The sequence below is a fragment of the Mastomys coucha genome, unplaced genomic scaffold, assembly GCF_008632895.1.
Source record: "Mastomys coucha isolate ucsf_1 unplaced genomic scaffold, UCSF_Mcou_1 pScaffold3, whole genome shotgun sequence".
NCBI lineage: Eukaryota > Metazoa > Chordata > Mammalia > Rodentia > Muridae > Mastomys > Mastomys coucha.
Genome location: NW_022196909.1, coordinates 11,267,793 through 11,282,915, shown reverse-complemented (window position 1 = coordinate 11,282,915; position 15,123 = coordinate 11,267,793). Strand labels below are relative to the sequence as shown.

The window sequence follows — 15,123 nt, the reverse complement described above, 5'->3', positions numbered from 1 at the left end:
AAAGAAAAAGAAAGAAAGAAAAAAAGAAAAAGAAAAAAAAAGAAAAGCTTGGCTTCTGACTTCTAGGTTTAAGGTGCTGCTGTCCAAATCCGTATGCAAAAGAAGGAAAAAGCCAGAAAGTTACTGGGCCCCTTCCCAAGAGAAAGAGGCAGAGGTGTCCCTCAGCTCCCTGGATGGAGCCAAGATCAATCCCCCAGCACTAGATAGCTATCTCTGCTGTGGCTGCCAAGTGGACCTTTGGAGGGACTTCGTTCGGCACTTGGGAGTGACTCCCAGGAGCTGATGGAAGCTGGCCTTTGCAGAGAACAAGCCACGGCTGCAGCCAAAGGTAACAGGATCTGGGCCCACTGGATGTCTCCTGCTGGGCCTCCAGCCTCAGACCCCACATAACCAGAGCTGGCCAAGTGGTGCCCGCTCTTACCTTCCTTGCACAGCGAGCCTCTGGGCATGCCCAATGAGCATGGCCATGGAGTGACAGGCAGGACACAGCCAGCCCTGCTCCATTAGGAGGCCCATCATCCCTTCCGGCCAGCACCAGTCAGTCACACCGCTGCCTCTGCTGTCAGCTGCATCAATGCATACCCTCTACCGCAGGGGACTGCTCCATATGGGTGGAGTAATATGAGCAGGTTCAAAAGCCAGCTGCAGAAAGTGGTAGGCAAGGGAAAGACAGCTCCTCCCACTTCTGTCCTGCTCCCCTCTCACCACCCTGGGGGATACACTCACTCAGACATTCACTCAGTCCCCTGTCCACCCAGGGCCCTGATTTCTTCATCCATCTGCCTGGCACCCCTCTGTGGTCAAATCATTCAGGGATGGCACAGAGGCGACCATCCAGGTACCTCTGAAACAAGGAGGAATAACAGGAATGGAAGGAAGCAGAAGTCCTAAGGGCGATTCGCATGGCAGGCCGCTCACGCATTTGATGCCAGGCGCGTGTCCAGTCTGCAACGACGGTCCCCGTGAGGCCACGTGCAACCAAGAAGAGTTGCGGATGTAACTCGACACAAAATCATAAAACCTCCTTAAAGCATTAAGAGATTACTTTTGCTTTTGTTTGTTTTTGAATGACTCACTCACGTGGTTCTAGAGGCATGGACTTTATGATGAAGACGAGGAGGCAATGTCAAAAGCTAGAATGTGCTGAGACTGTACACAGCTTCTAGAATCTACTCTGTCTTGCTCATACCAGCCTGTGCCGGATAGTTTTATGTCAACTTGACCCAAGCTAAAGTCATCTGCTAAAAGGAGCCTCAGTTGAGAAAATGCCTCCATAAGGTTCAGCTGTAGGGCATTTTCTTAACTAGTGATTGATGGGGGAGAGTCTGGTCCATTGTGGGTGATGCCAGCCCTGGGCTGGTGGTCCTGGGTTCTATAAGAAAGTAGGCTAAGCAAACCATGGGGAGCAAGCCAGTGAGCAGCACCCCTCCATGGCCTTTGCATCAGCGCCTGTCTCCAGGTTCCTGCCCTGACTTCTTTAAACAATGAGCTATGATGTGGACATGTAAGTCAAATAGACCTTTTTCCTCCCTGGGTTGCTTTGGTCATGGTGTTTCATCATAGCAATAGTGACCCTAATTAAGACAGCCCCATTCCAGAACTGCATGAGGGACATGGCACATGGATAAATCCTCAAAATAATACAATGTGTGACAGATCCAAAGACTACAACCTTCCCCACCTATCCCTGAGGAAAGCAAGCAACTTAGCAGGACCCTCAAGGGACTCAAAGGTAATGCGCGTGTGCTCACGTGTACACCACACACACACACACACACACACACACACACACACACACACAAGGCTAAGCCTTTGGTCCTCGATGGCACAGCTACAGATGAGTGCCCACAATCCAAGCTCATTCTCTGGATTGTGGTTCCTGGAGCTGAGCTGTAATCTCAGAAATGTAAACACAGACCCGGGGCTACCGTTATTAGAGACCTGCCAGGAAGCCAGCCACGGCAGCTCTGTGATGAGGTCACTGGGTCACAGAGGCATTGGAATTCTCAAAGTCACCTACGTCTAATGACAAAACCCAGAGAGCTCATTACGGAAAGTTATGGTGTCGCTAAGAAAAGACAAAGACACTGGCTGCCTATCTTCGAATTTCCACCAAGAATTGGAGCAGAAGGGAAATGAGGCACTCTACAGGATAAAACTAGTCCCAGCTGGAAATCAGCACTGGGGACAGTGGTAAACCATGTTGTTTAAAAGATCCCCCTGCTTGACTAGGCCAATACGCCGCTATGAGGGGTAGTGAGGGTCCTGTCCCTACAAGCATCCAAACAAAAGGCAGACGAATACCATAGGGAGATTCCAGTGCAGGCTGAAGGTGATCTCAACCTCTGAGATCCTCTCCATTTACAAAAGGCTCATCCCCCAACGCTGCCCTCGCACCCACTGGTCCAGGGACCAACTCACCCACAGGCGTGTCTTCGCTGATGAGCAGGTATGTGTCAAAGAAGTGATTGGTGAAGAAAGGTAGTCGGTTCACCTGGCCTGCAAGACAGAGAGGTCAAGGTCAGAGGTCTGGTGGCTCCTGCCAGCTTTACGTATCCTACAGAGTGACAGGCTGCATGGCAGTGAACTTGCACAGCACACACCAACTTCCTAAGACCTTCAGCCAGGACACAGGGAGCTGCTGAACACTAGTCCCAGGAAGACAGGCTCTGAGTATGAAATGCACATCCGGCTTTTAAGGCTTTGACCCTCCCCCAGGAACTCTGTGGGTACCATCTTCGCTAATCTTTAATATTGATGCCACATCAAAATATTACCTGGGACACCTTAGATAAAGAGAAAGAAACTATTGAAATAAATTTCACTTGTTTCTTTTTACTTTTCTAATATGGTTCCTGTAAATCTCGACCTCACACCCACAGGCTGTGACAGATTTCCCATGGGGCAGTGTGGCCTGAGGCATCACTCACATGGACTCTTCATTTATTTCAAGGGGTTGGAGGCTCATGTTAACCATGGCACTCATAGCAGGGCACCCAGGGGTGCTTAGAGAGCCCCCAGAGCACATTTGTCATGGGAAGAATAGTAGTCATTATGACAGTTGTCACAGCTAATGACTCCAGATCTGCTTCTCCGTGTGGGACACTCTGATCACCTTGATCCAGTAACAGAAAGGCAGGTTTGAAAGGCAGCTTACAGGAGTAGCTCAGGCTATACCGGAGCCCAGACACCAAAAATTTCCCATTAACCATGGTGCACTCCTCATAAGGGTAGGGGTGGGGAAGAGTCAGGTGATATGTACATGGATGGAGGACTTGACCACCAAGTCCCCCAGCAGCCCCAAGGCTGGCTTCTCCCGTTCTCCATTTCCTCCTTCAGTAGGCTGAGGGGACACTTTCTGCTTCGTCACTGAAAACTGGGGGGCCAGCTCAGTTTCCACGGTGTGTTCCCTGCTACAGGGGCTCTTACAGGAAGTTCCAGGGGCTCTGGGAAGGACAGGGACATCCCCGCCCCACTCTCTTTTCTACTGACCCAACCCCACTTAAACTCATGCCAGTCTCCCAAAGGGTGAGAAGCTGGAGTCAGAGAGGGAACTGAGGACAGACAAGAGCTTGGGATCTTAGTTAGGGTTTTACTGCAGTGAACAGACACCATGACCAAGACAACTCTTATAAGAACAACATTTATTTGGGGCTGGCTTACAGATTCAGAGGTCCAGTGCATTATCCTCAAGGTGGGAGTGTCTAGACAGGCATGGTGCAGATAGAGCTAAGTTCTACATCTTCATCTGAAGGCTGCTAATGGAAAATTAGCTTCCAGGCAGCTAGGATGAGGGTCTTAAAGCCCACGCCCACAGTGACACACCTACTCCAATAGGGCCACACCTTCTAATAGTGCCACTCCCTAGGCTAAACATATACAAACCATCACATTCCACTTCCTGGCCCCCATAGGCTTGTCCAAACATATGAGTCTACAGAGGCCATACTTAGCTATAGCATAATAAAAAAGTACATTTAATTCAACTTTCAAAGCCCCCATAGTCTATAGTAGTCTCAACAATATTAAAAGTCCAAAATTCAAGGTCTCTTCTGAGATTCATCCAATCCCTTAACTGTAAACAGGAAACCAGCTGGGTAGACTCCAAACTCTGCATCTCCATGTCTGATGTCAAAGTGGTCTTCAGATCTCCAACTCCCTTTTTCATCTTTGTTGACTACAACAGACTTCTTTCTTTTGGGGCTGGCTCCACTCCCTATTAGCAGCTGTCCCTGGCAGGTATCCCACAAGCCCTGGCATCATTAACATCTTAGGGTCTTCAAGTTAACTTCAACTTCACAGCTTCTTGTTCTAGTGTCTGGATTCACAAGTGATCTTTTGAGCTTCTCCAAAGGGCTGGCATCACTTCTCCAGCTCTGTCCTCTCTGTAGCACTCTAGGCTCTGGTTGACTCCACTGCTACAGCTGTTCTTGATGATCATCCCATGGTACCGGCATCTCCAATATTCTGGGGTCTTCCGCTGCAACTAGGCTTCGCCAATATGAGAGCCTCTCATAGGCTCCCTTCATGGTGCCCAGCCTCAACTTCTTTGTGCGACCCCTTCAATCCTGGGCTGTCAGCTGCAACTGAGGCTGCAGCTTCACCAACGGCCTTCCACGGCCTCAGCTGCTCTCTATGACTCCTTCATACCTTCAAAACCAGTACCACCTGGGTGACTCTTACACACTACCAAGTGCAGCTGCAGCATAAGGTACAACCTTGGCTATCTCTGGAACACAGCTTCTTTGTGCTCTCAAAAAAAAAAAAAAAAAAAAAAAAAAAAAAACACCTTCCCAGAAGATTTCACTTCAGTGATGCTGGTCTCCTCTAAATCACTGCTAATTTCTTAGCTCGAGCTAACCAGCGTCAACTGTCCCAGTAGTCTCTTTCTCCTCTTGACTAGAAAGCCAGAGGCACTGGCCAAAGCTGCCAAAGTTCTGCTGCTTGCTGGGGCTGGAGCAGGAGCTTGCCCCCTTGTGCTAGTACATCATCAACCGCTTTCTGTTTTCCAACTCCTTCACACTGCCTAGCTTGGCTGCCCTGAATTTGCTCTGCAGATAGACCTTGAACTCAGAGATCTCTATGGCTGTGTCTCCCGAATGCTGGGATTAATGGCATGTAACACCATGCCTGGATTTAAGCTTTTCTCTACTTGAAACTTGCTCTGTTCCAGGCTAGCCTGGAACTTAAGAGATCTGCTTGCCTCTGTCTCCTGGGATTAAAGCCGTATGCCACCAAGTCTGGATCTAAACTTAGCTTGGTGGGAATCTTGCCCCAAGGTCACCACTTCCTTTATTCAATCTAATATCCTTGAACATAGGATTCAGCTCCATTTCACTTCCTGGGGCCCCTTTTATCCTTAAACGACACTGTTTATATTTGTCCTTTCTAAGCTTGCTATGCTTGTTCAAAATGCTCTTCGTGAGACTTAACCAGAGAACAAAGTCTCTACTGGGCCTTTCTGAGACTCCCTTTGTCAATGCAATTAATATAAACCTCTTTACCTTAGCCTCATGTAAACTCTTCAGACAAGGGTAAAAACCAGCCGTATTCTTCATCAAAATACCAGAAGAATAGTCTCCGCGTCATGTACTGAAATTCTTCTCCACTGAAACCTCTTGAACCAGGTCTGCACAGTTCAAAGCACTCTCAGCAACAAAGTCTTCCATCTTCCTACCAGGGTGGCCCTTTGAGCCCCGGCTAAAGCATTCCAATGCTTTCCAAATCCAAAGTCCAAAAGACCCCATGGTTTTCCAAACAAAAACATGGTCAGGCTTATCACAGCCAGACCCCAGTCCCTGGTACCAACGTCTGTCTTAGTTAGGGTTTTACTGCTGTGAACAGGCACCATGATCAAGGCAACTCTGATAAGGACAACATTTATTTTTGTTCTTATAAGGACAACATTTTAACTGGGGCTGGCTTGCAGGAGGCAGGCATGGTTCAGGAGGAGCTGAGAGTTCGACATCTTCATCTGAAGGCTGTTAGGAGAAGACTGGCTTCCAGGCAGCTAGGCTGAGGGTATTAAAGCCCACGCATACAGTGACACACCTACTCCAACACACCCACACCTCCTACTAGTGCCTCTCCCAGGGCCAAGCATATACAAACCGTCACAGGCAGCCAGACTGAGCTTGTTTCTGCTCCTCCTGCATTCTGGCCTCTCCCTTCTGTGCCAAGACTGCTGGTTCTTCCACTTCCCGTGCTAAGTCCCATGCCTCATCTCATTTCCATGTCTCCTCTTTCAGGACATCCTCCCCGATCCACCTCACATGTGCACATGCACTGCATGCATGTGTCCATGCTCTCAGCCGCAGTCTCAGGCAGAGCTGGAGAAATGGCACCTCGCCTCTCTGATACCTCCTCCTTCCCCATCTAGGCACAAGACCTCCCTGTGCCTCCGCTTACTTCTGTGCCAAGTGGCAATAACAATGGAGCTGTGGAGAGCCCGGGTGCCCCAGGGGTGCAGGAGTGGGCTAGGATTGGGAATGGAGAATTAGTGATGGAGAAAAAAAAAAAACTTGCCTGCAGCAGCTTGGTTTATTTCTAAATTTTCTTTCCTAGGACCTAATGGCACCCAGGGATGGGAATACCATTCATGCAGCCTAGCAGACCTGAGTTACCTGCCACATACCACTGAGCAGGTGGGAACTATGCCTTCACAACAGGTCTCCAGGGGTGTTAGCCTGGGGGTCCTGGGGACTAGGAGGGATTAGCAAAACAGGGGAAGGGGAGGGCAGTCAGGTGAGTTCTCTTAAAAAGCCATTTTTCAAGACTGGGTGATCCAGGGACAAAACCACTGTGGCCGGAGCTTGGGGGCCTCTGCCATCGCACAACATGAGTGGCTGATGAAAGATGGAGTGCTGGCTGATCTTATGCCAACTCAACACAAACTAGTTATCTGGAAGGAGGGAACTTCGGTTGAGAAAAAATGCCTCCGTAAGATCCAAGGGTAAAGCATTTTCTTAATGATTGTTGGGGAAGAGCCAAGCCCATTGTGGGTGGTTCCATCCCTGGGTGGAGAGTGGTGCTGGTCCTGGGTTCTATAAAAATGAAGGCTGAGCAAGAAATGGGGGCATGTCAGGAAGCGGCATTCCTCCATGGCCTCTGCATCAGCTCCTGCCTCCAGGTTCCTGTCCTGCTTGAGAACCTGACTGCCTTCAACGATGGACAATGCTGTGGATGTGTAAGCCAAGTAAACCCTTTCCTCCCCGGGTTGCTTTGCTCACGGTGTTTCATCGCAGCAGCAGTGACTCTAACTAAGATGGGGAGGACGGCAGAGGGTAGGGACAGTGGGTGAGTTGTAGAAGGAAAGCCGATTCTGGCCTTAGGGTCCAAAGTCATGTCCTCTGTCCCAACCGGGGACTACCTGCTCACCTTGCTCCTCAGCACTTTTAGCACCTCTGCCCTCTCCCTGCCCCAACCCCTGCCAGCTGATGCCCTGACCCCTCAGAAATGGGCAGGGAGTCCTGGTGTAGGGTTCAATTTCCTAAACCCCGTACTAGGGCCATGTGGAGAAGACAGAGGACAAGGCTACAGAGGCGTCTGAGTGGTGGGCCCATCATGGACCATATACACGGCAGGAATCACAAAGTCAAGCAGGGACAGGTGGCATAGAGCGCGCAGGGTGCTGACCCAAAAGGCAAGCTGGCCTCGTGGCTAGGTGGGACTGCTCCCTCCGCTCACGTGGCTGCAAAGTCAGGCATGACTTTCCTCAGAATCAGGGGCAGAGCTCCTGATTTGGAACTTGTCAGTCTGGATCCAAGATGGCTGCCTTCCCAGGCTTCTGAGTGGTGGTGGTGGGGGGGGGGGGGTCTTTCAACCCTGAGTCCTATACCCAGGGAAGACGAGAGTCCTCTAGCCCTACCCCAGGATAAGAAGCACTGAGAGCACAGGGAGCAAAGAGAGATGTTCCAAGCATCCCTTCAAAGATTGAAAAAAAAGGGGGCCTGCTAGCTGCTAAGGGTCACTGCTGTGGGAACTGCCACTGGGCTCCAGGAACTTGACACATTTGTGTCTGCAGGGGAGCCAGGCCTCTTCCATGCCTGAGGTTCCTCATACACAGCACCCGGGACACCCGGCCACAAGGGGGTCAGATAAGGCTTGCCTCTGTCCAGTCACAGAGCAGAGGGAGCCCATGGAGTCTATGGGAACGGGCTGGGGGAGGGGATGGGAGCTATGGCACAGAAATGACAGTCTAAGGGGATATAATAACTGTTGGGGGCCTATCTCACCTCTGCCTCCCTGGGATGGAGAAACAGCTCATTCTGAGGAATACGGTCTCCATCATAGGAGGACCATGTGACCTAGTCTAGAAACCAGAGAAGGGCTAACATAACGTGTTCCCATTCAGGCAATAGAAATGGGAAGCCACACATCCTGCAGCCCCCAAGGTCAGGCGCCGGCCACCCGCCACGCTAAAGGAGCCACTCTGGCTACTTAGCAAGCACAGATGTGGTCAGCAAAGTTAGCCAGCACACGGGCAGATCACCTAGGCTTTGCCACAGAATTTGCTGGATGGCCTCAGGAGACTTGCTATGCTTCTCTGTTTTCTGTGCCCCCCATTCTGTTCCAACCCAAGAAAGAAAGGTAAATGCTGCTAACGGAAGGGTGAGCATCAGGCAAGCATTCATCCGGCACCTGATGTTACCGGTCAGGCTCCGGGGTACATTGATTCGTGGGATCGAGCTGTGTCGCTCCTGAGCTGTAGACAAAGAAAATACAGTCCAGAGAGGTTCAGCAGCCTGCCCAAGGGAGCCTGCAGGCTGCATGTAGTGTGCCATGCAGAATACCTGAACAGCCTGAGACCTCAGGGGAGACAGCCATCCCCCTGAGCAAGCTGGGACGAACCCGCTGAACAGTTAGTTATGCGTGCGGCTTTTAAGGGACAGACAGCCAGTGCCACAAAGCAGGAAAGTGTCTAAGCTCAGAGTCCTACAAGAGACAGAGACGACAGGGTCCTCACTTCTGCCATCTAACAAGACCAGAGGCTCTCTACATGGAGCATACCAGGGGTGGTCACCCTCAGGTTGGATGACTCTGACCGCCCCCTACCTACCACCAACCACTGTGAAAGATTCTGAGACTGCATCTGCTCAGTATGGGTCTATGAGCCTGGGCTGTAGTTCCAAGCTTCTTGCATAGGAGTGAGCTCCCCATGGCTGGGGGCATTCCAGTAGGGAACAAGGAGAGCAGGATGCTAGTGAGACTCCAACAGGTGCTAGCGGGAGGCATCAGTGTCTTTCAGAGCCCCACGGCTCCCTGGAGTGAAGCAGCAGAGAGAGGGCCCCCTTGGGAATGTGCTTGCCTGCGTCGTCAGGCACACGGTGCCCATAGCCGTTCTCCGAGGATACCCTGGCCCCTGGGGGATCGATCTGGCGTGGCATGCCTACAGTCCTGGCTTTCCTTCAGTAGAGCCTCTATGTTCCTTTCTGTCTGTTACCCCTGGGGCAAAGACGAGGTGCCAGGCCTTCTAAGTGGGCTCCCGTGGCACTGGGGGAGGGGGGAGATTCCTACAAGAAGGACAGCTCTGGGCTATCACATACCTGTGTTGTGGGTAGCACAGGCATTCCCACCACCACCCCCTACAACCCACCCATGTCCAGGATACTTACACACACACACACACACACACACATACACATATACACACACATACACATACACAAACACACACACACAGAGACACACACAGAGACACACACATACACACACACATACACACACACATACACACACAGACACATACACATACATACACAGACACAGACACATATACGCACACACACACAGACACACACACATACATACACAGACACATACACACACATGCACACACACACACACAGACACACATACACACTCATACATACACACACATATACACACACGCACACACACACAGACATACACACACAGACATACACACACACATACACACACACTCACACACACAGACACACACACACACACACACACACAGACACCCCAGATCTTGTAAAATGACTTCCAGTCTTCAAAGGCAAGATAAAACAGCTTTCTCACATGGCCAGGTGGTGCCTATATGGAGCCTGATGACTCCTGTCTTCTGAGTGACTTCTCTAGAGCCGGGGATGTCCCCCCGAGCACATCCTGCACTGCATCCTGTTTCCTTCAAGCTTCCCTACTGGACCAAGCCCCTGGAATGGAAGTTGATGTCTTCGCTCCCTAGAGGTAGCATGCTATGCACACAGCATCACACAGTAGGTACTCAAAGCATAATGGAACAGAACTGCGGCCACTCTCCTCAGCCCAGGACAGGTCATGGCTACAGATCAGGGAACCTAAGAATTTCTCAAGACTCTTTCTTCCATGGCCCCATGGGACTGGGCCTTGGGGATAGCCAGTATTTTCAGCCCTATGCAAGACGTAAGAGGTGACTGAGGCCTAGAGAAGGAAATGTGTCTTCAATCATTCCCTGGGGGCCTAGAGCTTGAAGTCAGGCTGCTGGCCTGAGTAGCACGCAGCCCGGCCTCCAAAGCACTGGTGGGTATTATCAAAGAGAAACGGCACTTACCCCAGGATCCAGGCACCAGCATGAGAAGCCAGAGCGCAGCCCAGCAAGTGACAGTGGAGTACCTCATGGCTCCTGGGAACACAAACAAGGAGACACGGATGAGATACAAACTCCTGGACCCCACCCCCAGAATCCCACCTCAGCAGCCCCAGGAGAGCATAGCCTGGGAAGGGGAAGAGAGAGCAGCTCCCATGAGGAGAGACTCTGGGGCCATCGCTCTCAGCCTTGTCCGGGTCAGGATGGATTGCAGTGGGCTGGAGAGGACCCTGGGCAAAACTCAGGGCAGATATAGAAGGTTGGCTGGGGACACATTCAGGGTTCAGGGTTTGAAAGGGCAGATGACTGCCTCTGCCCTCTGAACCCATATCCCACAGAGCAGCAAGCCCAGCACAGCCAACTTGGGAAAGGGGTCAGGTACGGCGTTCACCAGGAAGACAAAAGAGCCTGACAAGTTCACCAAGCTGCCTAGCTCCCGAGCCACAGCCTTATTCTGCGTTCTCGAGTCCATAGTATTATCTTCTAACCCAGGAGGGTGAGAAAAAAAAAAAAAAAACCTCATGGTGTCCAAAGAGGCTCACAGCGAAACCACAACACACCCCTGGAAAGATGTGACGTCAGTGTCCCTACATGAGGCTGGGGGGGCGGCAACTCCCCCCCCCATCACAGCATGGTCACGATCCCTCCCCATCAGGGGCTCAGGATACAGACCTCCCTGTCGCCAGCATCCAGCTCTCTGCAAACTGAGTCTGGGAACGCGGGCCACGGCAGGCACCCATCACCCTTCAGTAAGTACCCACTGAATGATGTTCAGGGGCCTCCTCCATCCCTGGCTCAGGAGACAGCCATCAGCTACACTAACACCTTCCTCAGGGATTCCCACCAGTATGTGTCGTCAACACAGGGACGCAGTAGACAGGTGGCTCACATCCGCCATCTGTGACTGACGGGGAGAAGGGATGAGGACTAGCCCTGGACAGGACTTTGAGGAGAAACTTCCACCTCTATCAAGATTGGTGGTCAATTCACCAATTCAGCCCCCCCACCCCAAGGGACGGTTTCTCTCTCTCAGCCCATGTCCTGAGCAGACAGTGAGGTGATGCCTACAAATACTACAACCAACAGCGAACAATGGTTCGTGGACAGTTTTGTTTTCCCTCTTATATACACTTAAACCACGCGAATCACATAAGGAAACGGCTGCGCGGCGAGGAAGTGCTTCTGAGCTGCGTGTCACAATGACACGGTCTCTTCTCCATTCCTCAGCCCTTCCTCCCCTGTGAGAACTCATGTTAACAGCCTACCTTAGGGGCTCTGAGTCCAGGCTGGACAGAGCCGCTGATTTAGTCAAAAGACTGGAAGTTGGGTTTTTATGTGAATTGGACACTTAAATAGTGGTAGACAATTCCATTCCCGAGAAGCACTTTATTTTTTTGGTTTTTTTCGAGACAGGGTTTCTCTGTATAGCCCTAGCTGTCCTGGAACTCACTCTGTAGACCAGGCTGGCCTTGAACTCAGAAATCTGCCTGCTTCTGCCTCCCAAGTGCTGGGATTAAAGGCGTGCACCACCACCGCCCGGCCTGAGAAGCACTTTGTAAGTCAAACATAATCCACCTGACAAGAAGAGTGGGCGCTGGCCTGGCGGGCCTCCGCCCACCCCCTCCTATGTTTCTCAGTGTTTTCCCGCTCGGTATTGGCTTGGCTCTCTATGACTGCTGGCTGCTGATCTCTGTGGCAAGCTAGGCGTGTGGTAGAGAGCTTGCCTAGAATCTGCTAGTGAGGGGCTAAGGGGGTGGCTCAGAGGTACAATGTCTACCCAGAATCCACCAGTGGGGGCCAAGGGTTTATAGCTCAGTGGTATAGCCCTGGCAGGAGAGGCGCTCAGCGGTAAAGAGCCTGCCTGGAGTCTGTCGCTGAGGAACTGGCTGTGACTCAGGGGTAGAGCACCTCACTAGCTTATGAAAGGACCTGGGCTTCATAGCCAGCCCTGAAAAAAAAATTTTTTTTAATTAAACTTTAAAAGCCACCTCCTTCCATGACATTCACAGATGACCCTCCAGGCCTATGTGACTGTCTCTTTTTCTTCAGGAGCTTAAAATAGCCAAGCAGGGATTTCCTACAATACAGACTGCTGTCCCCTCTTATATGCATCTGGATTTCTTCCCCTATGGGCAAGGCTACTGTAGGTTTTCCCCTCTGTGCGCCTGTGTCGGGGCTCTGCTAATTCCAAGGCTGTGATCCTCCAAGCCAGTGCATTGCCAGGTCAATTAAACACAAACCCCAGGCGTGTATGTCTGCCTTTTGGGAATGATGGCAGCAACTCTCAGTCCCTCCCGAGGTTTGTAGCAGGGTCCCCACCTGCAAGTGATCCCTCTTTGTAAATGGCCGCCAATCAGACCAGTGACAGACGGCCTGCCTTCCTCGCTTGCATTTGCATTTCCCTAACTACCAGTGAGGTTGAGCACTTTCTAAATGTTCCATCTGTTACCTCGAATTATCCTCCGGATCCTGGGAAAAGAAGCAAGCCAGCGTCATGTCCATTATCCCTGATTTACAACTGGAGAAACCGAGGCACAGGGCAATTGAGTGACAAGCTGACGCCTCTCGGTGAGTGACTGTCTTTAGGAAGAGAAAGAATCTGCCTTCCTGGACCAGATGTTAGGAGAATTAAACATCTGTTAGGAACATCACCCAGAAATAGCTGGGGAATTCGCACCACTCTGCTGGGAGCCCCGGGAAGTTTGTGGTGCACACAAAGAGGGAGGAAGGAAGCGAAGGACTGGTTGTGAGCCGATACCACCAGCCAGGGCTTTTTAATGGTGTCTCTTTACTCAGTCTTCCTGAGGATCTCAACAAGAAGTATTCTTGTCTCCATTTACAGATGATGAGATTGTCACTAGGAAAAATCACCCTGGGGTGAGGCATGCAGCTGGTGTGTGTGTGTGTGTGTGTGTGTGTGTGTTGGAGTGGAGGTGTATACATAGAGGTGTTCACACATGCCTGTGCCTATAAAAGCAAGAATCCTTCAACTGGTATCTTTCCCGATTGCTCTCCACCGTATTGAGACAAGGTCTCTCACTGAACCTGGAGCTCCAGGTTGGGATAAGCTGGCTGGGCAGCATGACCCCAGGATCTACCTGTCTTTCCCCATGGCACCTCCCGCGCCCCGCCCTTCAGATGCATGCTGCCACGCCCAACGACTACATGGATACCAGGGATGTGAATGCAGGTCCTCACACTTTACCGGCTGAGCTACCTTGGCAGGCCTGTTCTGTGTTGATCTTTCTAGGCAGTCTTGCTCTATAGCCAAGGTTGACCTTGAACCCACAAGCCCACCTCTACCTCTGAAGGACTGAGTTTACAACGATGCATTACAACCCTGTATTAGTCAGGGTTTCTATTCCTGCACAAACACCATGACCAAGAAGCAAGTTGGGGAGGAAAGGGTTTATTCAGCTTACACTTCCACATTGTTGTTGATCACCAGAGGAAGTCAGGACTGGAACTCACATAGGGCAGGAAGCAGGAGCTGATGGAGAGGCCATAGAGGGATGTTCCTTACTGGCTTGCTCAGCCTGCTTTCTTATAGAATCCAAGACTACCAGCCCAGGGCCCTCCCACCCTTGATCACTAATTGAGAAAATGCCTTACATCTAGATCTCATGAAGGCATTTTCCCAAGGGAGGCTCCTTTCTCTGTGATAACTCCAACTGTGTCAAGTTGACACACGGCCGGTACAATGGCCCAAGATCATCACAGCCACAGGCAGTGTGCGGAGGCTGCAGCCTGGTTTGTACATGGGTGTTTTGATGGATACTGCCTTTGCCTGCTGCAATGACTGGCAGCACCCCAGCCCCACCCCAGGAAGGCCTAATTTTGCAATGCTCTGAACAGCAGCTGCTCCCCAGCCTCCTGGCCCCCTCCCCCCTTTCACCCAGCCTGGCCTGGTGCCTCCCTCTACCACAGGCTGCAAGTCCCTACCCTGGAGATGGGATCGGTGCACCCCATCTCCTCTCCACAGCAGGCCCGAACACCACACACACACACACACACACACACACACACACACACACTCTTCATGCTGGGCCTTCCTGCCTAGGCCTGCAAGCTGTCAGAACCATTTACATGCAGGGTCACAGGCAGCTACCCCTAGAACGTTCAGGTATCTGGCTTAGAGATCCTTCACATACACAGGAAACCTTTCAAATATCCCCATTGCCAAGGAGACACATAGCCAGGCCCTAAAACATTCCTGCCAACCTTACACCAAGCTCTTTTGATGAGCAGGAACCAGAGCAGGGCTATAGACTCCCAGGACAGCAGCCTTATTGGAGGGTAGTAAAAAAAAAAAGGAGGAGGCGGGGCCTAGTGGGAGTAAACTGGTCACATGAGTGGAGTGGGAGGGTAGACTCTCCCCTAAGGGTTTGTATCTCAATCTAGACTTTTCCCATAACTCTTTTATTTTTCCTTTCTTGCCACTGTCCCTCTGCTGGGATCTTAGCCCCTCTGCCAGGATCTTACCCTCTCTGCACTTGGGGGCTAAGGAGCTACATACCAAAACCTCTGAGAGC

At 51.3% G+C, this 15,123-nt stretch overlaps 1 protein-coding gene across 6 annotated transcripts in view; it reads right to left on the bottom strand.

The window, feature by feature from the left end:
* The window catches only part of Cdh23 (cadherin related 23), a 402,933-nt gene that overhangs the window by 359,560 nt on the left and 28,250 nt on the right, over positions 1-15,123 (bottom strand). For all 6 annotated transcript variants that reach the window (XM_031347990.1, XM_031347992.1, XM_031348002.1 and 3 more), the window contains exons 2-3: positions 10,556-10,627; positions 2,422-2,499 (exon numbers count right to left, since the gene is read on the bottom strand). In XM_031347990.1, coding sequence (XP_031203850.1) covers positions 2,422-2,499; positions 10,556-10,622 — 145 coding nt within the window. In that variant the 5' untranslated portion in view covers positions 10,623-10,627. The remainder of the gene's footprint in view (positions 1-2,421; positions 2,500-10,555; positions 10,628-15,123) is intronic.